We start from the raw sequence: 27564 nt of genomic DNA, 5'->3' as shown, positions 1-27564 counted from the left end.
AGCAGGATGCACAAGTGGGGAGCAGACATGGAATTCACCCCGGAAAGTTTCTCCTATGGGAAAAGGCTCCGGAGATACCACCCGGAGCAGAGTTTTTGTATTGACTGACCAAAGACAAAACTCAAACAAAGACAGGATTAAATCCCCGGGTGGGAGGAAGGAAGTGAAGCCATGATCCTCCCTGCGTTTGTCTTTATTGGTAATCCTATCAGGCAGGCAATCGTTAGTATGGATAATTGTATTCTTAGCAACAACCAAGCACGGTACTTAGCTCCCCTTCTCCCGCAGAGCTTTGCATTTCCTGGCTCTCCATCGTCAGAGCTGCTCTAGAGCTCAGCCAAATCACCCGGAGATTGGCAGCTTTGGTTCAGCAGCTTTTCCATGCGTGTTTGGTCCCCTCTGCCCCCTGCTTGCCCTAATCCCAGTAGCCCTGAAGGCACCATCCCCAGTCCAGGGCATCTCTTGCTTTCAGAGGCTCCCTCTGAGCCCTGGAAATGGCTCATGGCCAGAGACAGAAGCAGGGTGGGGAAGTTCCAGGGTCTGGGTCCTTGCTCCTGTGCTCATGTGGACTGTCAGTTTGGGGCACAAAGAGGAATTCTGGGTGAGATGAGGGAAACTGGGCGCTGGGAGCTGCTAATAGGGTGACACGGGGTGCTTAGGTGTGACATTTCCAGCTGTCACAGTGCCCTTAATTGCTGCCAACACCCAGGACACCTCCTGCTCTTTCTCCTGGCAGTGTAAATTTTCCACAGCTCTTGGTTGGAAGTGTGTTGGAGGGTGTTTGCCCGCTCAGGAATGCAGCAGCATGTGGCTTGCATTAACCCAGCACGGAGACAGAGCACTTCAGCCAGCACCCTCTGGAGCAGGATTTATCACTGCCTTAAAATAAGAGAAGCTGGTCCTGACAGCTTCTCCAGGGGTTGGAATGCCTGACAAGGGAATCAACAGGAGCTTCAGAGGTGCTCAACAGCAGCAGCTCCTGGCTCTGGACTTGCAGCAATTCCCTCTCAGGTTGCTGGAACCTGTAGCACTCACAGGAATTGTGAGAGATGCTGGGTTTGGATGTCTGTGAAAAACAACACTCCTGGTGTCGAGAGCAACAGGCAGGAGCAGCAAGGACGTGTCTGCCAGAAGAGCTGCTCTAACTCAGCCAAACTCATGCAGTAACGAGGTGACAGGATCAGCAACAGAGCTCAGCTCCCCGTGCTCACACTAGGGGTGAGAGCTCCTGCAGAATGTGACCTGATGGGGATGATGCCCCGAGCAGAATTCGGGCTCAGCAGGTCCTGTGTGACACCAACCTGGCCCCTCCATGGCTCTCCAGAGGGAACTGATGGAGTAAACTCGGCCTGGTCCCTGGCCAGAGCTCTTGCTGGGAGGCACAGAGGTATCTCTGGGGCCCCCCTATCAATTTACAAGGCACGACTGGTGTCACAGACATCTTTTATGAAAAATCCTTTCTTTAGGATTTTTCCTCCTGAGAAGCTCAGAGGCCTCAGGAACAAAATGTAAACAATTATTATCTGCTGCTGTGGAATGCAACAGGTGCATCTGTGATTGGTCTCATGTGGTTGTTTCTAATTAATGGCCAATCACAGTCAGCTGGCTCGGAAGAGTCCAAGCCACAAGCTTTTGTTATCGTTCTTTTTTTATTCTTAGCCAGCCTTCTGATGAAATCTTGTCTTTTATTCCTTTAGTATAGTTTTAATATAATATATATCATAAAAGAATAAACCAAGCCTCCTGAAACATGGAGTCAGATCGTCGTCTCTTCCTTCATCTTAGGACCCCTGTGAACACGGTCACAGACTGGCGCCTCCAGCTTCATCTTGTACGGGAGGGGATGGATTCACACTCCCTGCCAGGCAGGGACCCCCAGGACAGACGAGCTCGGGCTCTGCTGGCAGGGGGGCTCGGGGAGGGGTCCCTGGGCACGGCACCCCCGGCCAGGCTCGGGCTGAGCCCTGGAGCGCGCTGCCCTCTCTCGGGAGGAGAACCGCCCTGCAGCGCCGGGGACAGCCGGGGACGGCTGGGCACAGTCCCCGAGAGCCTGGGACGGGGACAGTCCCCGAGAGCTCCGGCAGAGCAGGGTTTAGACCCCAAGAGCGCAGCACGGGCAGGAGGGGATGGCCGGGAACGGTCCCCGAGAGCTCCGGGCGGGCAGGGAATGGTCCCCAGGAGTTCGGGCAGGGCAGGGCAGGGATGGCTGGGAAAGGGCTTCCCCTGAGCCCAGTCTGGGCAGGGGACAGGGGGTGGCTGGAAACTGATCCCCGAGAGCCGAGGGCAGGGACAGGGGACAGTACCCAGAGCCCCGGGCAGGGACAGGGGACAGACCCCGAGAGCCGAGGGCAGGGACAGGGGACAGTACCCAGAGCCCCGGGCGGGCAGGGGACAGACCCCGAGAGCCCCGGGCAGGGACAGGGGACAGTCCCCAGAGCCCCGGGCAGGGACAGGGGACAGTACCCAGAGCCCCGGGCAGGGACAGGGGACAGTCCCCGAGAGCCCCGGGCAGGGACAGGGGACAGTCCCCAGAGCCCCGGGCAGGGACAGGGGACAGTCCCAGAGGCCCGGGCTGGCTGGGTCCGGTCCCCAGAGCCCCAGCCCCGCACAGAAGCCGCTTTCACACGGCTGCCAGCTCCGGGCCGAGCAGGGGAGCCAAGGGCAGCAGCAGCAGCTGAGGAGCTTTGCCAACAAAGGGGGATTCAGGAGAACCGCGGTGACAACTGCTCCGGGAACAGCCCCGGCACGGGAATGCTGCGAATCCGCCTGGGGACGGGCTGAGCCGGGCTGAGCCGGGCTGGCTCCTGCTGCCCGGGCATTGCGGGACCACAGCCACCCCCCCAGGATGCAGGAATGGGCTGTGGGACATCGGGAGAGCCTCTACAGGCACAAAAAAAGATCTAACACAGCACACGTTCTCAGTGTCCTGTACACCGGGAGCTGCACAGGCAGGTGCTGTTCTGAGCTCCTCTGTGTCCCTCCCACCAAAGCCAGGAGGTCACTGAGTTCCCATACCCGCCTCTGCATCCCAGCCACAACCCGAGTTGGCTCCACAAGCCCCCGTGCAGTGAGGTGTGCAGATACATGCTGGTTTCCGAGAGGAAAATTCAGCATTTTATGTTCCCAGATCCTCCCAGAACCCATTTCCCCTCACATAAAGTTTGAACACAGACCAGTGTTATAACTGCTCCAAACTTGGATTATTTCTGAAAGCCTCAGTCAGGCTCCCAGTCATAGATACCACTTTTTCCTTGCCAAGAACACATCCCTCTCCATTCTCATGCCAGAAATGAGAAGCTATCCCAAGAAATGCCGCTGTACTTGCTGTTCTTCTGGCTTGCAGGTCACTCCCCTACCTGGCTGGCTTCTCATTTGCTTTTTGTACATCTGGCTGTGTTCTAGCTCAGGGATATTTGGGTTCAATTCACAAATAGCAGAGCTCAGCCCAGGGGTGGGGATGGCTGTATCTTGCTTCAATGATCCAACCCAAGAGCTCTCCTGGAAGTATTTGTTTTAGACCTTCTCCCTAAGCTCCTGTCACTTCCCCCTCTGCTCTCACCCATGCAGCTTTTCCAACAACTCCATTCATTTTACAATCTAATCCCTGACCCAAGGCAGGCTCTGAGTTGGTTTTGAGGGTCTTCAAAGTCTTCAAGCAGTACAACTGGCCTTGCCCTTGACAGCACAGTGACACAAGCTGATATTCCAAAAGCTCCTGGATCCTGGCAGCCATTCCAGCCCCAGCTGCAGTGCAGCAGCTGAGCAGTGACACAGCCTTGGGTCTGAACACGGCAGTGCTGCAGAGAAAAGCCCAGTGCAGCTCTCCCTGTCAGCACAGCTGGGACAGGCAGGACACTGCTGCTGCTGCTGCTCCAGCTCCTCCTGCCCTGGGCAGGCTGCAGGATCTGGACCAGGATTTGTTCCAGGACAGGACACAGTCACAGGCATCACACACAGAAGGGACATGGAATGATTATTTCCCTCTGAACACATTCCCAACCAGCTCTACCTGCCTTGATCCACACTTCTCCAGAACCACAGGAGGTGAAGCCCCACACAGGAGTCTTTGTGTGCCTTGAAGTAAAAAAATGTGCTGCAAGCCTGTTCATTCAACTCCAAACCAGTCTTGAAACATGCAGCAGCTCAGTGCCACGCCTGGCACTGCAGGAGGACACAGCCCTGCTCCATGACTTGCTCTCTCCAGCTGCCACAAAATAAAAGGCTGGAGTTATTTGCTTCTGCATCAGGCTGGAGGGAAGGAGCAGGAATATTGGCAAAGGTGCAGCACAGGCTCCCCAGCAGGAATGAAAGTATCAGTGTGTCATCCTCCTTGGTGAAATGAAATTGCAGCTGTCACAAAGAGAAAGATGTGTAGATAAATCAAGAGGAATAAAAATAAATCAAGTCCTGAGTGCAAGGCCACAGAGGGACTGCAGGAGGCACCAACAATACCTACAAATGAGGAAGAATGGTGAAGTTGTCTCTAAATTGCCTCTCCAGACTGAAAATCAAGAGAGATCAATTATAAAAGCATTTCTACAGTGGCTGTACAGTTTTTAGCCACCATTAACTTGCAGCATTTTCTGGAATTGGGGCTTGTTAAATGCCAGGCATGGACATACCCAGAGCATCCACAAGGAGAGGAGGGGCTCATCTGCTAATTGTGCATTGAGCTGGGCATGGGGAGAGCTGCTGAAGGGCAACTGGAAAGGAGAAAAAAAAATGCTTTATATGTGACACTAAAGAAGAAGAATGTTTCCAGCAGTTCTGGGAAGGGGAGGACAGAGGTTTATGTGGAAATGGGTGAATTGCCTGTCTGCATTTACTCTTCAATGTGTTTCATTCTACAATATATTGCTATAAATATTTCAAAAGCCTCAGGGCTGTTTGTCCCACACTCTGTTCCAGCTTATTTACCTACAGTTACTGCTTTCAACAACTCTCACTGACAAAATATACAAGTTCTCCCATCTCCCCAGCCCTTGTTCCACCTCACAGCCAGGCTCCTGAGGCAGCTCTGCCCCAAACCCCTCTGCTGGGAGTGCAGCCCTTGCACAGAGCCCCTCAGCACTGTGGGGCTTATTTAGAATCATGGAATCACAGAATGGGTTGGGTTGGAAGAGACCTTAAAGCTCCTCCAGTTCTACCCCTGCCATGGGCAGGGACACTTTCCATGATCCCAGGCTGCTCCAAGCCCCTTCCACCCTGGCCTGGGACATCTCCAGGAATGAGGCAGCCACAGCTTCTCTGGCCAACCTGTGCCAGGGCCTCACCACCCTCACAGGGAAGAATTTCATCCTAATATCAAGCTAAACCTACTCCCTGTCAGTTTGAAGCCACTGCCCTTGTCCTGGCACTGCAGGCCCTTGTAAAATGTCTCTCTCCATCTTTGTGGTAGGTTCCTTCCCCTGGAGACTTCTTCAGGCTGGACAATCCCATTTCTCTCAGCCTTTCCTCATGGCAGAAGTGCTCCAGCCCTCTGATTACCACGGTGGGCATCCCAAAGCAGACACCTGGAAGGTGAAACCCCTTCCTGGCACCAGAAACACAACACAGAAACCTCTTGTGACACAGACTGGGGAGGCCAGGGCAGGGCCAAAGGGCAGTGGGACAGTCTGGTAACAAACCTAAATTCACCTCCCAGAGCCAGGACAACCCCAAAGCTTCCAAACCCCAGCCCAGCACAGATGGGCAAACCCTCAAGCATCCCCAGAGCTGTTCCCAGCACAATTAACAGAGGTGCACACCTGTAAGGTTTTTTCACATCATCACAGTATGAAAGAAAGTGACAGGATAATGCAAAATAATTGATTTTATTTAAAATAAAAAGCAAAACCACAATCATCCGAACAAGACAAGTATCCCAGCTCTGCTGGATGGGTGATAAAAGCAGCTAAGGGCAGTGGCAGGGTTTGGAGCTGACAGTGGGACTGTCACACCGATGGGTAACACTTTCCTTCCCCCTCAGCAAGGGGGATGCCAAAAACCTCCCAGTTACAATGTGCCCACAGAGCCATTCCAGACTGGATTCAGCCAACAGTCTCATTTCCCAGCCCACAGTGGCTGGGGACTCAAGGAGAGCAGAGGTTAACTATGAAAGAGGCTGCTGTCCTTCCTTGAAGCATTTGGAGAGGTTTGATGTAACTGAGAAGACAAACTGGAGCCAGCACACAGCTTGAGAGGGGAGGAAGCTCTGCCAGAGGCTCCTGGGTGTCACCTGCTCCCACAGCACTTGTGCAGGAACAGCTGCTGGCACTGCTGCCTCTTGCCCACATTTGTGGCTCTGATGGAGTGTGGGATCATTTCCTCCTGAACTCTCCCAGCCTGGGGCTGTCACCAGGCTCTGAAGCACAGGCAGAGCTCCCAAATCCCATCACCTTTCCTGGAGCAGGCACTGTGACAATGACACCCAGCCCGAGGCTCTCTGCCAGCCCTGGGGAACAGAGCAGTGAGGCAGAGCTGTGCTGCTGCTCTGGGGCTCCAGGAAAAGAGGAAATCTCCTCAAGGAAATGAGGGGTGCACAGGGTGCTGCACCAGCTGCATCCAGAGCCTCCAGAGTACAAAAGCAGCAGGGTTGGAACAAGAGACAAGGATGTCCCAGGAAGCACAAGCCTGGAGAAATGAGAGCACAGAGCCCACTGTCCCCAGCCAGCTTCCCACAGAGTGAGGCACAAAGGGAGCACAGTTTTTAACTGTTCCTCCCTCAGCCAGCCTGGGAAGCACCAGCTCTCCCCACTCCTGTAAGGCCAGAGAAGCTGACTCCCTGATGAGAAAATTGCATCTCCTCCCATTTACAACCAGATCCTGCTCTAGCAGCACCCCCTGTTTAGAGCAGGCCATGGAACAGCAACAGCTCAACCCTGGTGAAAACAGCAAGTCTTGTTCTGCTACAATTTATGGACCACACAGCAATTCTGGAAGGGCCACCACAGAACACCACGTGGCCAAGAGTGTTGAACAACATCCCCAATGTTTTCTGCTACAAAAAGCTCCCACCAGGCTCAGAAGGCTCAGGTTGCTCAGGATGAATGGAACATTTTTGTGGGTGGATGGCTTCAAAGCATCTTACACAGCAACTGCAGTTCAGCCTCACAACAGCCCTGTGAGGTAGGGATTTTCCTCACTGCTCAAAGATTCACCAAAGTGGCTCAGGTAAAAGCCAGAAGTGGAAGAACTGGAGATCCCAGAGTCCTGACTGCCAGGTAAGCCTGCACAGACACTGTTTCACAGCAGGGAGTGCCCTGTGGAGCAGTCAGCAGAGGGCTGCTGGTATCCTGATGTCTGCTGCAAACATGCTGCTTTTCTGTGAGGGGTGTCACACCACCACAGGCTTCCCCTGGGATTGCTTTATTTCACACTATGGAAGAGCTGACAGGCATGGCAGAATGCTCTGCACACTGCATCCTCCCCCTGTGCTTCTAGAGGCAGAGGTGTGGCTCTCCCAGCACAGCCATCAAGCTTTCACATTGGATTTCAGACTGTGCAAACTGTGTCAAATGCAGCTGCAGCTCACTGAGGGCTGCCCAGCCACCAGAGAGAGGAAGGGACAGCTCTGCAAGGACTGTGACAGAGCTGAGCATTGTGAGCCTTCACCTCTGCAGGCCCCACATGATCCCAAAAGGCAGCAGCAGCTCTGAGAGGACACACACAGTCTGTGCAGGCTCCCAGGCTGTTCAGCCTTGGCCAGAAATGCCAGGAGTTGGAGAAGTTGGAGGATTTTTTTAAAGTGATCTTGTGGAAGAATCTGCAGTGGCTACAGAGCAAGTGTGCTTGCTAATGCCTGGCTATCTAGCACAGGAAATTTGGGAGTCTGGACAGCTCAAAAATATATCAATAAAACTTCCCTTTCCCCACCACCACACTGCTCTTACTGGCACAAAAGACTCAAAAACAGAGATCCCAAAACAACATATTTAGGATTCCTTTATACAAAAGGATATGGTCCAGGAGTGTTTAAATAGGAACAGACAAGGTTAAAAATGGATCAGAGAGCCCAGAAAAGCAACACTCCAGGTTCCACCAAACCCAACACGTTTAAGAAAGTCACAGTTGAGGCTTTAATCTCTCTTTAATTTGCTCTTTCATCAGTGCCTGGGCATTGCTGTGTGTTTCCTACATGCACAGCACTTCTGCTGACAAGTTTTCTCTCTCAAAGAACAGCTGAAGTGAGTTCTGTACCCACCTCAAAGGGCTCAAAGAGTACCCCCTGAAGCAGCCCATGGAAAATTCAGATTTCCTGGCAGCACCTTCAGCCACACAGAGACACCACCAGCACAAGCCCCTGTTAACAGAACAAACCAGCAGCTCCAAAAGATCCCTTGGGGACAAGAGCTTTACCTGGCATAATACAAATGCATCCACACAGACTTAAACAACACATTGCATTTTTAAAAAGCATAAAACAACAACATGTCCCCCTCCTCAGTCCTTTAAAATTGGCACTGCATCTTTCAGAAAGGTCTGGATGTACAACCCCAAAGAGAAGCCATTGGGGGATGTGGACTGCACTGGCCTGAGTGAGCCCACAGCCCCAGAAGTGTTTGGTGCTCCAAGCCCACACATGTGATCCTGCCAGAGCCAGACTTTGTCAGCAGTTGCCTTGTGCTAAACATCACACCTGCAGGATTGCAAGCACTGGCAAATGCTTTTTCCTGCCACAGTTTTTGCTGTGCAAGAAACTCCAGGATCCTCCTGCTCCACTGAGCTTCCCATCACAAGGTGCTAGAGCAGCTTTGTCACCCTGACAGGGTGGAAGCAGAAGGACTGCTGCTGGTTCAGGTGTTGCACCTCAGGTGTGTGCATGGAGCACACAGATCCAGACCACAAAAGATGCTTCAGGCTGGTGGTCACCTCTGCTGAGATTGCTTCAGTGCTTGGGGCATTCACCTTCCCTTCCTTGGCTGAACAGGGATCTTCTCTTGGAAATAAGATGAAAAAGGAAGGTGTTTGCCCAGTGGAAGCAAGGTCAGGTGGCATGGGAAGAATACAGAAATGCTGCTGCCACTGTAGGGAGAAAATTCACATGGCCAAAGCTCAACTGGAGACAAAACTGGCCAGAATCGTGAGGGAAATAAAAAAAGAGTTTTTTCCAATATATTAATGGCAAAAAGCAAATTAGAAATAACACTGGCCCATTCCAGGATGAGGATGGTCTCCTCACAAACAGGGACATGGACATGGCAGAGTGTTTAATGTTTCTTTGCCTGTCTTCAGCACAGATGATGGACCAAAGGGGTCTCAGTGCCCTGAGCTGGAGGACTGTGACTGTGAAAATGTCCAACTTCCAGCTGACCCCAAAGCAGCAGGATCTGCTGCTCCACATGGGTGCCTGCAAATCCATGGGAGCTCATGGCACTCATCTGAGAATCCTCAAGATGCTGCTGATGTCATTGCAAAATCTCTCCGTGATTTTTGAGCAGTTTTGGGAATCCAGAGGGGGTTCCAGCTGATTGGAAGCTGGCAAATGTCCCAGTTTTCAATATCAAAGAGGAGGACCCTGGAAACCACAGGCCTGTCACTCCCACTTCAGTGCCTGGCCAAATCATGGAAGAGATGACTCTGGGAAGTACTGAGAAACACCTGGAGGACAGTGCAGGCATCACTCACAGCCAGCACAGCTTCAGGAAGGAAAGTCCTGCTTGTTGAATCTGATCTCCTTCAGTGACAGGGTGACCCACCTCACTGATCTAAGAAAGGCAGTGGATGTCATCTCATGGATTTCAGCAAAACTTTGGGTATTGTCTCTCCCAGTGACCTTCTGGACAAACTGTCCAGTCCACAGCTGGTTAATGGTGTTCCATGATGGGTGAGCTACTGGCTCACAGGCTGGACACAAAGGGTGACAGTGACTGGGGTGACACCAGGTTGGCACTGCTCACTGGTGGGTTCTGCAGGGCTCCACCCTCACCCCTGTGCTCTTCAACATCCTCATGAATGACTTGGACACAGGACTGGAAGAATTTTAAGTTTGCAAAAAACACTAAATTGGGAGGAGCTGTCATATCCCTCAAGGGTAGAGAGGCCTCAACAAATTAGAGATGGGCAATCACCAACCACGAGGAGTTAAAACATTCTGCACTGGGGTCTAGGAACTCCTGCTTGGTGGCAAGCTGGATCTGAGTTAGCAGTGCCCTGACACCCAGAGGGCAAACCATGTCCTGGGGGCACCAGGCCCAGCATCACCAGACAGGAAAGCAAGGGGATTGTCCTGGAGTTTTGGGAACCACAACATCTAACAGACATTAAGCCATTGGAGAGCACCCAAAGGAGGCCATGAGGATGGTGAAGGGTCTGGAGGGGAACTGTATGAGGAGTGGCTGAGGTCACTTGGTCTGTTCAGCCTGGAGGAGACTGAGGTCAGACCTCATTTGGGTCTTCAGCATCCTCATGAGGGACAGCAGAGGGGCAGGTACCAATCTCTTCACTCTTGTGACCAGTGGCAGAGCTCAAGGAAACGGCTGGAGCTGAGTGAGGGCAGGTTTAGGTTGGATATCACAAAAATGGTTTTCACCCCGAGGGTGGTTGGGCACTGGAACAGGCTCCCCAGGGCAATGGTCACAGCACTGAGCCTGTGTGAGCTCATGAAGTGTCTGGACAATGCTCTTGGGCACAGGGTGGGGTTCTTGGTTTCTGTGCAGGGCCAGGAGTTGAACTCAAGGATCCTGATGGGTTCTTTCCAGGTTCCCAAATTCCAGGATTTTAGGAGACACACACAGCCCTGACAGCAACGTTCTCCTGCAGCAGAGTAAGAGCCAAGGACTCATTTTCCACAGCTCAGTTCTTGCAGAAGCTCATTTCCTCCTTGTTCTTCCCAAAATTCTGGTGTGAGATCCACCAATCATTCCAATAGGCCAAAAGGGCTGGTGTTCCTTTCCTCAAGTGTACAGGACAACATGTAAACATATGACAGTGTCAAAGCAAGGCAGGTTTTTTTCCATTTACCTGCTGGTTTTAAAAAGAGTTCTTTAAAAACTGACCGTTGCCTTCCTTGCCAGTTCTGTGACCCATGAAATACTTGGCATGTCCTTACCCACAGCTGGGTTGTAGTGCAGGGGTCAGAGGGGACAAAGCATTGCACAAAGGACACAGTTGGGGTGCTCCCCTACAGGTTATTCAGGAGCCAACCTTGGACAGCACGAAACGAAGATGTCTGGATCGAGGAAGAGTAATAAAAACTTAAGGAGTGTGAGAAACAGAAGCAGGAGGGAGTAGGACAGAGCTGGCTGGCTGCTAACAGAGCTTCCATCAGCAGCTGCCTCTGGGTAGGTGGTGTTATCCCTCAGGGGTAGCTGCGGCCTCCACAAGATTCCCTAATCCTGTCAAAAAAAGGTACAACTGCCTTTAAGCATTCCCCTTGGATCAGGGCACAAGATCCCAGCATGCAGATTCATCTCAGGCTTATTCTGCCTCCAGCATTGCATGAGCAAGGTTAAGATTTCATGTTTGGAAGCATTTCTAGCAACTAAGCCATCACACAGCTGGAACAGAACGCCCACCCACCCTCACAGAGTGACACAATCAACATATGGGAGGCAGAACAGTGAAACACAGAAAGCAAATGTTCTAAGCAAGGTGCTAATTTTCAATATTTAGGGTATTCATTTCAAAATTTGAATGGCAAATAATTTAAAAGTGCATGAGTTTTTCAGAAGAACAGATCTGCATTGTGATCTGCATTTTTACAGCTTTCATTTTAAACCAGGGTCTGCATTAAAGGTTTGTTCTCTCCTGCTGCTCATTCCCTGAAGTCACACTGGCTGCCAAAATGGCATTTGACAATGTCATAACAAGCAAAGTGTAGAAACCTCCAGGGCAAAATAAGCAGTCAGTACAGTTCTCCCCAACTTTTAATGATGCTCTGTACTTGTAATCCAATTGTATTCAGTTATGAGCAACTGCAGGGAACAAGAGAGCAATCTACAGGAGCACACAGGCCTCCAGGCAGTCCCACACTGGGAAGTCAGGCTGGAATCATGCTGGAATTTGGACTTCCTCAGGTAAATTACTGCTGCACACCTTCTTTAGCAAGCCACACACTAAGCCACCACAGCACTTGCCTCCATGCCAAATCTGGAGCACCCAAGAGCTCAAGAGCTGGCCAGCACTCTAATGCAGGCAGGCAGCCAACCCAGCAGCACTGGTTAACCAAGCTGCAAGGAATTTGTTTAAGAATTTTGGCAAGCCTCTGCTATATGAGAAAAATGCTTCATTTAGCAAAGAATGTTTAAGTTCTTCCCTGCAGTATACTCCCAGATTCCCAGTGTTCCACTCTTTTTAACCTCGCCTGTCCAGAGAACTGCTTTCCTCAGCAACTTTACCATAAGCATAACTATCCTTGATTTTGCAATATTAATGTTGTCTCCTTCCACACTGACTGAAACTTGCTCAATATTTATGTATTTATTTATTTATTTATTTAAAATGTAAACGCAGACATTTGGAATTTAGGATGAATGTTGTCTTTAACAGATTAAAGCAGTGGAATAAATTGAAATAGTTCAAGCAGCAGTAAGAGAAATCATACAACTACTTGAAGGTTTTCTGTTTGAACAAGACATTGAAACCTGAGTGCTGCCTGATCATTCTTCATCTTTAACTGTTCACTACTCATTTGTGCTCTCTGAAGAGCAGTTTGTAACATCCCACCTCTCTCATTAAACAAAGATAAAATCAAATCCTCTCATCTATTAAAAGAGACAACTAGGAAAAGCAATAAGACTGTTTATTAAATAAAACCCCTGATTTTTAAAAAGAAAACATCAATAATCTTAGTTTTCTGTTTGGAACAATTAAAATAATTCATGGAGGGACAATACCACCTTGTAAATGGGCAGTGGGAATACACTGTAAGGAAAAAGGAATCCCCTATGTGAAGTGTGCCAGCTTTCCCTTGTATGTCCTGTGCTTGTTTAAACCCAACAGCTGCCCTGGGTCACCTGGAGGAGCTGCGCTCTTTGCTCACGCAGTCGTCCTGGGAAGTGGTGTCCCCGTTCCCCATCATCCCACACGTCCTCCGCTTCTTCCTGCGGTGCATCATCCCCTCGGTCTCAGAGCCAGAGTCACACTGCAGCATGGAAAAATGAAACCACAACTCAGAGGAACCTCAGCAACTGTCTGTGCTGTGCAATTCACCACAAGTTCTTTGAGCTCAGCAACCCGTAACGTGCTGTTTTAGGCCGGACACATCAAGGAAATTTTAAATTACGCGTTTAAAAGTCAGGAACAGAAATGTTTTTAGATTTCGTCACTGGTTGAAGCTGGCTTGAGGCAAGACAATTAATGTGCTCCTTTTGGTCCCTAGAAGGACCTCTGTCACAGGCACATTCTCTGAAAAATCCTTTCCTTAGGATTTTTTCTCCTGAGAAGCTGAGAGACCTCAGGAACAAAATGTAAACAATGATTATCTGCTGCTGTGGAATGCAACAGGTGCATCTGTGATTGGTCTCATGTGGTTGTTTCTAATAAATGGCCAATCAGTCAGCTGGCTCAGACTCTCTGTCCAAGACACAAACTTTTGTTATTAATTCTTTCCTTTTCTATTCTTAGCTAGCCTTCTGATGAAATCCTTTCTTCTATTCTTTCAGTATAGTTTTAATGTAATATATATCATAAAATAATAAATCAAGCCTTCTGAAACATGGAGTCAGATCCTCGTCTCTTCCCTCATCCTAAGACCCCTGTGAACACTGTCACAGACCTCATCTTCCAAGAGAAGACTTTGGCTTCTGAAGGATTTAGGTGTTGACAAGAGTCCCATGTCATAACTGACCTGTTTTGCATTTTTTCCCCTCTCCCAATTTTCAGTACATTCACTTTGCAGCTATTTTCCACAAGCTAAATGAGTGATAGATTCACATATAATACAGACATAGATCAAACAGATTGAATCCATTTAGCAATGTGAACAGAGGCTACACCAAACAGAAGCTGCTAAAATCACAGGCTCCTCCACCATGTAGATGGATTTAGCTGCTTTCTATTAATTTATTCCATATGGCATGAATATAAGAATGAAGGCATGTTAAAACAATGTAAATGCAAAATATGGATCATCTATTGCAGCAAAAAGCATTACCTCTGAATCAGAGTCTGAGGAGCTGGAACTTGATGAACTGGAAGAATCACTAGAACTGTCAGAAGCAATACCAGTAGATTCCTGCAGGTCAACTGAATCAGCCAAGGCTGCCAATTCAGGATGCTCCTGCTTTAGGATCCTAAATACAGTTCAAATTTCAGGGTTAGCCTTTGAATTGTAACACTGCACATGAATGAATATTTTAGGTTTTGTTTTCAATGGAGAACATACAAAGAAAGGCACTGAATCTCTTACCTGTACCATTTCCGTGACAGTTTGGGTCTCCCTCTCACTGTCTTGTGCCACACCACTGGGAAGTTGGTACAGCTGGCAAAGTTTTGTGTGATGGCAATAGTTGTGTCAAGGTTGAGGACTACATGCCACCAGCCACCTAAAACACAACACCAGTGACCATTGGTGGCTGCCTGGCAGAGAGCAAGTTCAAGAACAGCCAAGAACACCTTTCCCACAGTGCAGCTGGAACTGGAGCTTATCTCCCAAACCCAGGTGAGTTTTCCAACCCGTTATATTTCCTGTCTTATTTCAGCTTTCACCACAGTGCCTGACAGGTTCTCCATGCCCTGACCAAATTACCCAGCTCACAGCCAGGACTAAGATGTGACCTGACAGCACCACACTGGCTGCTGACAGTTTATTTAACAGCAGCAGCCATTGTAACCCAGACTGCACAGAGCCCTTTCTGTTCAGCTGGGAGCACTTTCCACGCTGATTTTGCAAGGTTCTTATGACTACAGACTAACCTTTCATTTAAACATAGATGCAAAATTGTTTTTCCACGTGGGATAAAAATAGTGGAGTTCTTACAACCCACTTAAGAGGCCCAGAAAAGACTGAGGGAACAGTTTAATGGAACCTGACAGCTACAAACTCTTAACAGAAGGTACACTCAGGAGTCACTAATAAGTGCCAAGACAATCACAAGGCACCCTTCACACACCAAGTCAGCTGGATGTTAGACACAAGCAATGTGGACACAAACTATGGGCTGTGCTGCACATAAATGATGCAAGATTCAGAGGTTAGAATCTGCTACTGAACTCACCTCACCCCCACTTACAATGGGCACACAGTGTGCAGCCACTCAGAGGGAAGGGCATCTTCAGCAAAGCTTTATTTAGCTTTTGATTTCAAATGCAAGATGAAGCATAACCACAGAGAGGTGGGTGGAAGGTGTCAGTGCATTTAAGTAGTTCATTTCCCACAGCTAAGAAAAATTCACATGCAAAACTCAATCATGAATTTGCTCCAGCATGTATAAACTCAAACATTTTTGTCTAAGACTTAGTGAGGCTCACACACTTTTATTATTTTATGCCCTGACAGCTTTCTATTACTGCGATTTAGTTCAGACTACAGTCCTGTGATGCTGCAATTTAAATCCCATTTGTTTTGCCATCTGTATCACATGCAATCCTATGCCACAGGTCATACAGGTTTTGTGACATTCAGGAGTAACTGAACAGTCCCAAAATGAGCTCAGTTTGTTTTGTAAGAAATGGAAAAAGCTGAAATGGAAAGCTGAAACGTTCATCTCCATGACACAGGAATGTTACAAACATGGGTTTTTTTTTCTCCTAGATTTCCTTCCTGGAGAGATTTGCACATACCTGGCACAAAGACTGTCTCTCCTGGTTTCTGTAAGACTTCCAGGGGTTTGAACTCGGGGGGCCAGGTGGGAAGCTGTGTCCGAGGATAGATGACATTGAACCAGGTGATGGCCTCGTCCTGCTGGTTGCCCCCCTCCTCCCGTGTCACCTTGATCAGCTCTCTGGGGGTGCTGGTTGGGAACAGGCACCAACGCTTGTGGCCCTGCACTAAGGCATTCCAGGCACTGGTGCCCAAGGGATCAATGTGAATTCCTGTTCCAGAACGAGGTGGGCCCATCACAAACCATCTGCATAGTGAGAAAAATGCTTTAGTCATAGAGCAGGCAGGTCCCTTTCTTCATGTTGGACAGACAATTACAGCAGCTCACTGCACATTCAGTTAGGAATTAAAGTAACTACAGTTACATTTATATTCTTGATTTTGTGAAGTTCACACTGCAGCAAAAGGATATAACAGGAGTTTAACCTAAAAACCAGTATGAATTTACATTCTTGATTTTGTGAAGTTCACACTGCAGCAAAAGGACACAACATGAGTTTAGCCTAAAAACCAATATGAATTGGGACAGGTATGACTGTGGGATAAGTAAGTGAAAATGACTTTTTATGTGTCATAGCTGTATTTTGTTTTAAACAGTTCTTCAATAAAATCATTATTTCAAAGTTGATGAGCATGATTAAGTCCCAACTACCTGCATTGGGATTCTTCCTAATAAATAAAATCATTAATAAAATCATTCAATAAAATCACTATTTCAAAGTTGATGAGCATGATTAAGTCCCAACTACCTGCATTGGGATTTTTCCTAATAAATAAAATCATTAATAAAATCATTCAATAAAATCGTGATTTCAAAGTTGATGAGCATGATTAAGTCCCAACTACCTGCATTGGGATTCTTCCTAATAAATAAAATCATTAATAAAATCATTCAATAAAATCGTGATTTCAAAGTTTATGAGCATGATTAAGCCCCAACTGCCTGTGCTGGGATTCTTCCTAGGCAGGGGGATTCTCCAATGGTTTTCTAGAATTTGCTGCTCAAACAGACCAGAACTGCAGAACAATGAGGAACAAAAAGCAACAACAAGGAACAGAGCAAGTTACACAACCCTGGCCTCCTTCTTCCCCTTCTGTTCACTCACAAGAGGCTTTTCATTCCAACACTTAACTACATGGAGCTTATTCTCCAGTGCCCACTCAGGATTTGAGGTTTATATTCCCACTGCCCATTAACAAGGTTTATTTCTCCCAGTGGAGAACTTTATCTACTGTACATGTTTAACTGCAGCAGCACCTTCAACTGCTCATTTTCCCTGCAACAGAGCAGTAAGACCAGAAAAAGCAATGTGAGGTGACTTCATACCAGGCACCAAGAGAGAAAAAAAAGCAATAATTGTTTAACTGGCAGCAGAGAGTGCAGAAACCAACACAATCCTCCATGGTGTAGTGACAGGAGGGTGATGCCCAGCAAGAGGAATGCAAAACCAGCAAGTTCTCCATGTCCCCTTTCCAGTGCAGGTGTAAATCAAACTGGTTTTGAAGGATCGTTTGTCAGCATGAATTGTAGGACTGTAAAGTTTGATTATCAAGATGATTTCTTCCTGTTTCACAAAGGAGCTGTAAATAAGCAGGTGTTGGTCATTTCTATTGCCAATTCACTCTTTAGATTCATCATATGCTTAGAAAGCTGATTAAACTACAGATAGAACAGTCAAGGCTTTTGTTAAGAAATCAGAAGAAATTATACACATGAAGGTCTGTCTGAGGGCACAGACAGAAGCACTGTTCACCATCCTTTTTCTGACAATAACCTGAATCTACACACAGGTTTTAAACTCCTTATTTAGCAACACTGTCATTTACCAGCACTTAATTGACAATGAACAAAACACAGTTTGCCCCAAGACATCAAACTTACCATTAAAAACTTCACAACTCCTAAACTCAATCTGAAAGCAAACCCCAGCTGCCTTCCTCAAATTAAAATAGCTCCTTCAGCAAATGGCTTCCAGAAATTACTGTCTGAATTTTAAAGAGGAACAATGCCAATAAAAATGTCCAAACAGCACCAATTGTTCTTTTAAGGTCTCCACACTATCACACACCTCTCAACCCAGAGATCAACCTGTAGAGGTCGTATCCTCCTCATATGATGAGCAGCACTTCTTGTCAGATTTTCAATTATGCTCTAGAAGTATTGCACACTCATTTCTGTACCTAGATGAACCCTCTAACTCCAGGAGACATCACTGTGCTCTTGTGTATCACTCAGCTCTCAAAAAAGCCTGAAAAACACCCACGTTTTTCAGAAAATACAAGAAGTTTGATACCAAGATAAAGAGCAAGGAGCTCAGAATGCTCTGAGGTGAGGAGGGTGTGGGGGGACACAACAAAATAAAAGAGTCACAACCAGATTCTCTCATTCACCTCTAACTTGGGTAAATGATCTCCAGGTCATTAAGTGTATCCAGTTCTACCACACCCAGTGTGGTTTTGTGTTTGACCACAGCGTTGTATGTTCTCAGAAGAGAATTATGAAAAGCACTGTAAAAACAGCTCCTTCAGTGATCTCAAATGGAATCAGGTTCTTGCTTCACTCCTGCAAAAGCACAGCTGAACTACAGACACGTGAGAGAGTGCAAAGTGCCATTACTGATGAGCTCTTGCTCAATTTTATTTAAATAAACCACATCACAGCCTCATGGCACTCAAAGAGCAACAGGCATTGTCTGACAATTATAAAGGCACTGGAAAGACTTTAATTACTTGGGAGGGTTCAACTTAAGCTCACAGTGCTATGAAGTGTCACAGTAACATAGATAAAAATGGCTTTTTACCTAGCAGCCCAAACACAAGGTTGCTGCATTTGAATTTATGAATGAAATGTCATTTCACTCTCTTTCAAGCTGAAGCAAAAATAAAGAGCTGAAAAGACCCCATAGATGTGAAATATTCTCTCTCAAAACCATCTGAAGGGGAGCTAAGAACTGGTGCCCATATTAGATCCTAATCTAACTTAAGACCTTTACCTTAAAAGGAGTGACTCATAATTAAACAAAATTCCACACTGTACATAAGCCACTGGTGCAAAACCCAGGAGCTGTTCCTGAGGTATTTAAAATTAGAACACTAGAATGCATACATAGCAAGAAACTGATCTTTACAGCTCTCAGTAACTATGTAATTTTTGAAAAAATCTAAGAAGTGATGTAAGCTGACTTAATAGAATGAAAAAAAAAACCCTAAACCATAAAGCTGTAGCAACACTGGTGGCAAAAGGAGAAATTATGATATAAATAATTTAAATTAAAAAAATTATTAAAATTAAAAATCTACCCTTTTCTCCTGCAGGATTACAGAGGTATATTAATTTCAGAGATGATGTAAAAATATCCCTTTTTTACATGAGACAATCCCAGCTATTTAGGAACAACCAACGAGCTGGAAAATACCCAGCTTTGTCTTGCTGTCACTCTACCTGTAGGGTGGCCTTCGTTTCTCCCCTGCATACTGAAACAAATCATCAGTGAAGAATTTGGGGACCTTGTAGTCCTCCAGGAGTTTCCTTCGCTTGGGATGCTCTCCATAGCTGCTGTCAAAGATGTACAGGGGGCTGTCATCACGTGTGGTTTCCATGTACTCGATGTAATATTTCATCTTCATCTTCACGGAGTAACCATCATTGTCCTCCCCACATTTGAACTTCTGGTTCCTGTACTTGCGTTTGAGCCGCTCCAGCGTCCACTTCTCCTGGGCAGACCAGCCCACCTGAGCGTTCAGCAGCACCACGGGCTTGTAAGGCTTCTCATAGCGCTCAACAAACTCCTCCACTGTTAACTGGAGTGCATCGGCCCTCTCCACGTTATCCTGTGAGACCAAGGGAGGAAAGCAGGACAGATATTAGGACAGACCGACGTCCTAGGGCTGTGCTGGCTTGTGGGGGTGCTTCACACGTATCCTTTGCTCCACGCACCACGCGGCTGTGGAGCTGCCTCTGGGTTATTTTAAGCTCCCCGAGGCTGCAGCCCCGTTTGTGCTGGCCCGCTCCCTGCACACATCAGTGACAGCCGCCGCCTGGAGCCTTTGGCACAGCTCCGCATCGAGGCAGCTCCGGGGCGGAGAGGCCACCCTGCCCTTTGGCGACACATCCCTGCTGCGTGTCGCTCCCTCGGGACAGGGACACCGAGAAGCGCTCCTGGGAGTTGTGCGGGTGCCCGTTCCACCCCGGCGGGCCTGACCTTCCCACAGCCTCGCCACGTGGAGGGAAGAAAGTCCCGTCCCTCACCCAACCTCTCGGTGCCGCCAGCTCTGAGGCAAGCCCAGCCTCGGGCAAGGGCCCTTCCCGCCTCCCATCAGCCGTCCCGCAGCTCCTCCTTCACCTCAGGCGCTCCCGATCCCCTCAGTCGCCCTCTCCATCCCCGTCCCCAGCCGTGCCCCCACGCCGCTTCCCCAGCCCCCTCCGTTCCCCTCAGGTCTCTCCCCTTACCCGCAAGACTCGCTCAGTCGCGGCCCCCTCCATTCCCAATTTCCCCCCTCCATTCTCCATTCCCCATTCCCAGCCTTTCATTCCTGATCCCGCTCTCTCCCCTCCGCCCGGCGCACCTTGCAGGCGGTGGGGCTGAGGGGGAAGGTCTCGCAGTAGTTGTGACGGGTCCAGTCCAGCGAGTCCTTCAGCTCGGGCCGGGCGCTGCGCTTCGCCTCACGGATCCGCTTCTTGCTCTTGTGGTTCATGGCGGCGGCGCTGGGGGCCGTCACCGCCCGCGGCCCCCGGCCCGACCCTGCTGCCGATCCCGACCCTGATCCCGATCCCGGCCCCGCTCTGGCCGCACCTTCCAGAAATTTCACCCCGTGCCGCCGCTGTCGCCGCGGCCCCGCCCCCGCCGCACTCCCATTGGCCGGCTGCGCCCCGGCTTCCGCCACGCCTCGGCGCTGATTGGCCCAGGCTGGGGAAGCGGCGCCCCCGCGCCGCCATATTGAGGAAGGGCAGCGCGGGCGGCACGGAGGCAGCGCGGGCGCCGGGCGCCCTTAGCGGCGGAGTCCCGCGGCCACACCGGGCACCCCCCGCCGCCGCTGCCCTTCCCGCGGTGGGCCGGCGCTCCGCGCTTGCTGCTCCCCGGACAGTGGCGGGCCGACCGCGTGTCACCCGGTTTCCTCCCTTCTCCGGGAAGCGGCCCGCGGAGGCGCCAGCCCCGCCCCGCCGGGGTAGCGGTGCGGGCAGGAGCGGTCCGGCATAACCGCGGTCCCGGGGGGAGGCCGCGGCTGGGCGAGCGCCTCATCGCCATCAGCGCCCGCGGCGGCGCTCCGCGTGACGTCGCGCCGGGAGGAGGCGCGGATTGGTTGGCGCGGCCTGGCGCTCATACGTGTCTGCCCGCGATTGGCCCATGGCGGCGGCGCGGCGGCAGCGCGCGCGGCGGTACCGCTTCCAGGAGGGTCCGGCGGCGCTGGCCGTGCGCGTGCCCGAGGTACCGGGGGCAGCCGGGACACCGCGGGAACGCGGCAGCTCCCGGATCCCGGCACAGCGCCTCGGCCCGTGTCTTGCAGGTGCTGGACTCGCAGTACGGCACGTACGTGTGGCCCTGCGCCGTGGTCCTGGCCCAATACCTGTGGGCGCACAGGCGGAGCCTGCCCGGCAAGCGAGTGCTGGAGGTACAGCCCGCTCCCCGCCCGGTTCCCCCTGCCGTGACCCGCGGGTCAGGCTCCGCCCGCGGTCCCCACGAACGCGCTGTGGTTTCAGATCGGTGCCGGTGTGAGCCTCCCCGGCGTGGTGGCCGCCAGGTGCGGTGCCCAGGTGATCCTGTCGGACAGCGAGGAGCTGCCGCAGTGCCTGCAGAGCTGCCGCAGCAGCTGCCTCATGAACCGCCTGCCACACGTGCCCGTCCTCGGCCTCACCTGGGGCCGCGTGTCGCCTGAGCTGCTCTCTCTTGCACCCATAGACGTTATTTTGGGCTCGGATGTCTTTTTTGACCCCAAAGGTACGGTTAATGCTCTTCGGTATCTTTGGTTTGTGACTGCGAGGAGTTCATGTCCCAAGTACTGCTGGGAACGGTGTCAGTGGATCAGGTGACGCTGTGCTACTGACCCTGTTCCTCTGGGCTAATTCTAGTTCAGAGATGTCATAAATCCAGCTGAGGGTGTGGGAGTAGAAGATTAGGTAAATAACTGAGTCCCTTCATGCCCTGCTTGTGTCTCTCATACACAGAAACACCGTACTTGCATTGATTTATGATTACCATTTCATAGCAGATTTATCCACACCTGGAATTGAGACTAACCCAGACTGCTTTATCTCCCCAAACTACAGACTTTGAAGATATTTTAACTACAATTTACTTCTTGTTGGAGAAGAACCCACATGCTCAATTCTGGACAACATACCAAGTCCGAAGGTAAATTTTTACATATTTAAAACTCAAATTTTAACCCCTGTCTCAGCTGTGGATGAACATTGAGTGTGGCAGCACCACTCTGACTCAGAAAAGCTCTTTACCGTGAGTCAGGCTGCTATTTGCCCAGTAAACCCTGGAGGTAACAAAATCTGAAAATAATCCAAGAACCCCCAATTTGGTGTTAAGTAGAAAACTGCTACAAACCCCTCTGTGCTGCACTAGTTTGGTGAGAGCCTGCTGGAGTGACTGCAGCAGTGATAACCCTGGGTGAAGTTTTCACCCCTTTTCCTCCCCTCAGTGCTGACTGGTCTATCGAGGCTCTGCTCCACAAATGGAACCTGAGGAGCAGCCACGTTCCCCTGCACTCCTTTGGTGCAGACAAAGAGCACTTGGCCAGCTCCTCCATGCCAGGAAGACACACAATTGAAATGATGATCATCTCACTAGCACAGTCAGAGGGCACTTCTCTTTATTCCACTTCAGATTGCAGTACAAGGTGATACTCAGCTGTTCACTGCAGCACAGAGCTGCAGAGAACAGTCCTGATTTTACAGCAAACCTCATGGATATTTTGGGGAAGCAGCAATTCTTAAAACATGCATTGTAAAAATAAAGTTGTTTGGTTTTCAAGCTATGGCTTTTGAGAAATTTGTGTTCCTCCCCCAAGTCCATGAAATAGTTCAGAGCCTCAATTCCATCATGTGAGTCACTACAAAACAGAGTTTAACCTGGAAATCCACAAGATCCAGCCTAAATCCACAGCTTCAGCTATGAAAAGGTAACTGCACTCTTAAAATAAAAAACCCATTCCCATAAGATCCTTTTCCCAGGACTGAGAATCCTTCCCAAAGTCCCACATCCAAAATCCAGCCCCTCTGTTGGTAAATGAGTGTGTGGAGACTGCGCTAACCTAGAACATACAAACTCCTCAGTTTGTAGAAAAGTACTTTTAATCCTCAACAAAGCCATACTGCCAGTGTTCAGATGTTTCCATTCCCATTGAACATACATGCATAAGATAAAACAAGGCATTACAATAACCCTTGACACAGGATGTTTGAAGTTACAAGTCATTTGGTACCAAATCAAGAGAAATCATCACTGTAAAGATCAGCCCCTGTCAAGCAGCAGCCTGGTGAGCCAGGGCAAGCACACAGCAATGCAATTATTAGTACTGCTCAGTGTGGACCTCCCAAACACCATCCCAGGCTGGGTCTGTGTTTGTGGCCTGGTGTGTTGCCACCTGCCACACAGCATTGGGTTAGTAACAATACTAATTAAAGTTTGCCCATGGTAATTTCAAAGCAACCCCAGTGGATAAAATTTATAAGCAGTAGAATGCATTTAGTTACTATATAGAAGTTAAACATTGACAGTATAATTGCAGAAATCTTTTCAAGCTAAAAATAAGCTGACCCAAGACATTAAGTTGAGAAAAGTTAACACAGAAAAAAAATGTTTAATATTAACTACAGAGACAGTGGGTATAGTACAGAATGTCTTAAGCAAAAGATACACCAATCAGTACTTACAGAGGAATGAACCATTTTTTTGCTTAACATTACAATTCTCATATGTAAGTTCATATATGTAGGTTGGTAAGTTTTACCATTCTGGAAAAAATAAGGTGTGTATATCATCAGCTAGATGTGCTCACTGTATGCTCCATTATTTTACGCAAGGCCCGGGTGACTGGAAGTGCAGTTGTCAGGCATTTTAATTAACTGGACAGCCATTTGTTTCTGCACGACAAGGCATCATACACAGGAGCAATCAGGAGACAACAGGAAACAGCCAAGCACTCTGCACTGCAACACGCCACCTTAACAGCTAACCAGCATTACTCAACTGCTACACAACTGCGCCTAGTGCACAAAAATACATAAGAGAAGAGATTAGAATTGAGTCTGGTAAAACAATCCTTGCAAATATCAACTGTCACCTGAAAAGATTTCTATCAATTTGAATTTGAAGATGCTATTTTAAGTCAAAGTTTTTCTTTCTTATAAAAAAAAAAAAAAGCATTTACAGTAAGTTTCAAGTTGAAGTTTTGTGGACTTATTTAAGGATTCAAAATAAAATTGAGAGTACTTTTTGACAGTTAGCTATCAGCATATAATGGCTGCATGATTCCTCAGTATGAAACTGGAGGCAGCAAGTTACCATCGATTTTAATTTCCAATAGAAGTCAGCACTATATAAACAAAAATGAAGTTTTACCTCAAATATCCAAGCCAATATTGAAATCGGTAGTCGTTCACTTCACTAAATTACAAGAAATTTGAATAACAGCAACAAAATGGCACATAAAATGTAAAATCTGCCACTTGAGGCGCAACTTAAACAAGTAAAAAGTTAGACAAAATGTTACAAAATAACCTTTTCAACAGCTGGTTGCTCGGCCAGGGTCTCTCCAATGGGCTGAAGACTCAAGCGATCTTTTCCCCCCAAAGGCGTCCTTTATCTGGGCTCTCATTTAGCTGAAGCATCTAGGTTTGAAGAGAGAAAAATTCAGCCAGGTTTCTACCTTGTCCATTTTGGGTGTGGATGACTTCAGGGATACTTCTAGTTGTGTTTCAACTGGCTTTGACTAATTTAATTAAGTTTTAGGAATTTCCACAGTGTTCCACCTCCCCCCCGTGTGTTGCTTTACTTCAGAGGCCAAATGTAAGGTTTGGTTAAAATATTTAGTTACAAAGGAGAATAAGCACCAGGCTGTGGATCAAGCCACCATTAACTTCAATTCAGCCTGTTCACCACTCAATTATTCAGAGTTCTATAAAAGTTATAAAACTAATACTTCTTCATAAAGACTTAACTAAGCTCTAATTAGCAGTCAAAACCGAAAATGTGACTAATTTTGCTACAATTATCTAACTCCAGAGCTAGCTCAGGCCCTTTCCTTTTAAAAAATAGGACCAAACAGTTTGAAGGGTTAAAGACACACTATCCTTTCCCCACCCAGTGTATCCTTAGATGCCTCTTCAAGATGTCGACTTGAGGAAAAACTAGTTTCCGTGGTTTTCTCTTTGCAAGGAATTTTACCACTTTTCTAGGACAGTTATTACCTCCAGTCAGTACAACGGCCACTGAACCGATCTTCCGTTCTAAAAGGATAGTGTATCTTTAACAGTGTAAGACAAACCTGCTCCAACACACGCCCACAGAAACTGGTCCCTGGAGGATCAGCCAAATCAGTTAAAATCTGCAATACTGGCCAATATTCTTTTAGCAAACAGGAGACCGCAGCTTTAAAGGGGAAAATGCAGATGTTGGATAAATACAGTAAGAAATAGTCATTTTCATCATAGGTTGCGTCTCATACAATATTTTATTAAAACCAAGGCATTAATCTTGCAATAAAACATTTTCTCTGTTAAAAAAAAAAATTTCTCCGTAGAAAACCCTTCAGTAATTATTTCCCTAAATCAATAACCAAAAAAATCACTGCTCAAGAAAAAAAAAACCAAAACCAACAACAATGTGCCCCACTAGGATTCACTTGGTTCAGGCTATTAATGCTCCAAGAACTACCCAACACCCCATCTAAGCGATCTAATAAAGTAACATGCATCCTGTGCTGACCCCGAGGTACATTACCATGTTCCTAGGAGGATACAGCTCCTTCTTCTTCCGGAGACTTAGGAGGGCTCTTAGACCTGGATCTAGAGTTGGATTCCCTCTTTGAGGCAGGGGGAGGGCTTCTAGATCTAGACCGGGATCTTGACCTGGATCGGGATCTGGAGACAGATGAGGACTTTGACTTGGATCTCCTGGCAGATCTGGACTTGGAGGTGGAGCGAGACCGAGAGCGTGTGCGAGACCGGGATTTGGATCGACTGTAGCGGGACCGACTGCGGGACCTAGAGCGGCTCCTGCTTCTAGATCGGCTGCGACGGCGTCTTCTAGGGCTAAAACACACCAGGAGAAAAGAAAAAAAAAAGGGCGCGTTAGAAGTTGCTCAGAGGTGACGCACGGACTGGAGGGAGTGCTGCGGGACAGGGAAGGCGGAACAGGACGCACGTGGGCAAGAAAATGAGTGTTACGAGGGCGCCATTGTTCAGAGTGAGTGGCCGGGGGCTAAACTTACTACAGGGCGAAACTCTTCCACTGCGAGGGAACCCCACGTGCCTGTGCTAGCAAACCTCTAGTAACCCCCCACTTCCTCTTCCCAGCCCCACCGCGAAACTCACTGGGAAAAGGACACAGGATCCCAGGATCGGTCCGCTTAGAAGGGGCAACAGCGGGTCACCCGGTCCAACCTTCCTGCTTAAGCAGGATCGGCCTAGAGCGCATGGCTCAACTCTGCGTCCCTACCATTCAGTGACGGAGACCTCGCTACCTCTCTAGGCAACCAACATGAAAACAAACGGCTCCCACTGCACAGGCGCACAGCTAAGGCTCATCTCCTTTAGTGCCCAAACTCTGCTGCCCGTTCCGCGGCGCTCACCTGCGGCTGCGGCGGCCGTAGCCGCTGCTGCTGTACCGGCGGGGCGGCGGCCCGCGGCGGCTGTGGTGCGAGTCGGGCGGGCGGCCGTAGCGGGCCATTTGCACGCGGAGCTCCCGGCCGTCCAGCACCGCCCCGTCCATCGCGTCCATCGCGTCCTCCGCGTCCCGCTTGTCGTGGAAGCGCACGAAGGCGAAGCCGCGGCTCTCCTTGGTGTAGCGGTCCCGTGGGATGTAGACGTCGCCCACGCGGCCGTATTTCTCAAAGACCCTCCGGAGGGTGTCCGGGGAGGTGCGGTAGGTCAGGTTGTCCACCTTGAGGGACGTCATGCCCTCCACATCGGGCGGCGGGCGGCCGTAGCTCATGGTGGGCAGGAGCCCCTGAGGGGCGGCGGCGGACGAAGAGAATAAACCTGAGGGGTTTCAAGGGGGTCAGCAGCCGGCGCGGCCCTGAGGGCGACGCGCCTCACGCCACGGGGCGAGTCCAAAAAGGAAGAGAGCTACAGCGCATAGGGGAAAGCCGCGGGGTCCGCAGGGAGCAGCACCCACCTCAGGGTCCGAGGGGCGGCCCGAGGCCGGAGCGAAGCGCCAGGAGCGGCCGCCCCGTCCCGCCGCGACGAGGAAATGAGAGGGAACCGCCCGCGCGCGCGGCTTAACGCCACAAAATGGCCGGCGGCGCCCCGGAAGGAAACGCGGCACCGCCCCGCCCGCAGCGCCGCGGGAGCGACCCCCGATCCCTTTTTCCTCCTTTTCCCCGAGGTGGTCCCAGAGGGAGCGTGGAGAATCCCCCTGTAAATTAATAATTCGTCCGGCAGTTGGAAAGTGGTTGTTAAAACGCCGCCGCCGTGACCCGGAAGAGCTCGGTGGAGGCGGGGAAATTTTTGAACAATGTGTGTTGAAAACCGTAAAAAAAACACCCCAAAATAGCAGCAACAATAAAAAATTAGGGCACAGCAGTGTGTGTGGGAGAGGGAGAGAGGCGACAAAACCCCGCCGAGGGAAAAAAAACGATGGTGAAGTGAATCA

The 27564-nt window shown here is 49.3% G+C and overlaps 3 protein-coding genes across 5 annotated transcripts; 1 reads left to right on the top strand and 2 right to left on the bottom strand.

The window, feature by feature from the left end:
- Positions 1 to 5794: 5794 nt before the first annotated feature.
- JMJD6 (jumonji domain containing 6, arginine demethylase and lysine hydroxylase) lies at positions 5795 to 20566 on the bottom strand. The gene is made up of 7 exons (XM_058038864.1): positions 20309 to 20566; positions 19185 to 19573; positions 15703 to 15989; positions 14330 to 14465; positions 14075 to 14213; positions 12936 to 13063; positions 5795 to 11315 (listed from the first exon to the last, which is right to left on the bottom strand). The coding sequence occupies exons 1-7, from the start codon at positions 20435 to 20437 to the stop codon at positions 11279 to 11281; spliced, it is 1245 nt and encodes a 414-aa protein (XP_057894847.1). The 5' UTR covers positions 20438 to 20566; the 3' UTR covers positions 5795 to 11278.
- Positions 20567 to 21000: 434 nt separating this feature from the next.
- On the top strand, positions 21001 to 22720 carry METTL23 (methyltransferase 23, arginine). The gene is made up of 5 exons (XM_058038938.1): positions 21001 to 21168; positions 21248 to 21352; positions 21441 to 21678; positions 22008 to 22092; positions 22391 to 22720. Exons 1-5 carry the CDS (start codon positions 21088 to 21090, stop codon positions 22590 to 22592), a joined length of 711 nt encoding a protein of 236 aa, XP_057894921.1. The 5' UTR covers positions 21001 to 21087; the 3' UTR covers positions 22593 to 22720.
- Positions 22721 to 23521: 801 nt separating this feature from the next.
- SRSF2 (serine and arginine rich splicing factor 2) lies at positions 23522 to 27211 on the bottom strand. 3 transcript variants are annotated; one of them, XR_009115481.1, is made up of 3 exons: positions 26543 to 27209; positions 24472 to 26003; positions 23522 to 23957 (listed from the first exon to the last, which is right to left on the bottom strand). XR_009115481.1 is itself a non-coding variant. In XM_058038940.1 (3 exons), the coding sequence occupies exons 1-2, from the start codon at positions 26902 to 26904 to the stop codon at positions 25700 to 25702; spliced, it is 666 nt and encodes a 221-aa protein (XP_057894923.1). In that variant the 5' UTR covers positions 26905 to 27211; the 3' UTR covers positions 23522 to 24581; positions 25693 to 25699. The 3 variants fall into 3 exon arrangements, 2 of the variants coding, with proteins under 2 accessions (XP_057894923.1, XP_057894922.1); XM_058038940.1 differs by having other exon boundaries at positions 23522 to 24581; positions 25693 to 26003; positions 26543 to 27211; XM_058038939.1 differs by having other exon boundaries at positions 23522 to 26003; positions 26543 to 26951; positions 27088 to 27208.
- Positions 27212 to 27564: the final 353 nt, after the last annotated feature.

This window comes from Melospiza georgiana, chromosome 21 (assembly GCF_028018845.1).
Source record: "Melospiza georgiana isolate bMelGeo1 chromosome 21, bMelGeo1.pri, whole genome shotgun sequence".
In the NCBI taxonomy this organism is placed as follows: Eukaryota; Metazoa; Chordata; class Aves; order Passeriformes; family Passerellidae; genus Melospiza; species Melospiza georgiana.
This window is presented reverse-complemented; position numbering and strand designations above follow the sequence as displayed.

Excerpts from the sequence above, each read along its gene's own strand:
- METTL23 (XM_058038938.1), top strand. The coding sequence starts at position 21,088 with ATGGCGGCGGCGCGGCGGCAGCGCGCGCGGCGGTACCGCTTCCAGGAG. Across the intron at positions 21,169-21,247 it reads TGGCCGTGCGCGTGCCCGAG|GTGCTGGACTCGCAGTACGG; the intron begins GTACCGGGGGCA and ends CGTGTCTTGCAG. Across the intron at positions 22,093-22,390 it reads ACAACATACCAAGTCCGAAG|TGCTGACTGGTCTATCGAGG; the intron begins GTAAATTTTTAC and ends TCCTCCCCTCAG.
- SRSF2 (XM_058038940.1), bottom strand. The coding sequence starts at position 26,904 with ATGAGCTACGGCCGCCCGCCGCCCGATGTGGAGGGCATGACGTCCCTC. Across the intron at positions 26,004-26,542 it reads TACGGCCGCCGCAGCCGCAG|CCCTAGAAGACGCCGTCGCA; the intron begins GTGAGCGCCGCG and ends GGTGTGTTTTAG.
- JMJD6 (XM_058038864.1), bottom strand. The coding sequence starts at position 20,437 with ATGAACCACAAGAGCAAGAAGCGGATCCGTGAGGCGAAGCGCAGCGCC. Across the intron at positions 13,064-14,074 it reads CCTCAGACTCTGATTCAGAG|TGTGACTCTGGCTCTGAGAC; the intron begins GTAATGCTTTTT and ends TCCATGCTGCAG. Across the intron at positions 11,316-12,935 it reads AAAGAGCGCAGCTCCTCCAG|GATTAGGGAATCTTGTGGAG; the intron begins GTGACCCAGGGC and ends TTTTTTTGACAG.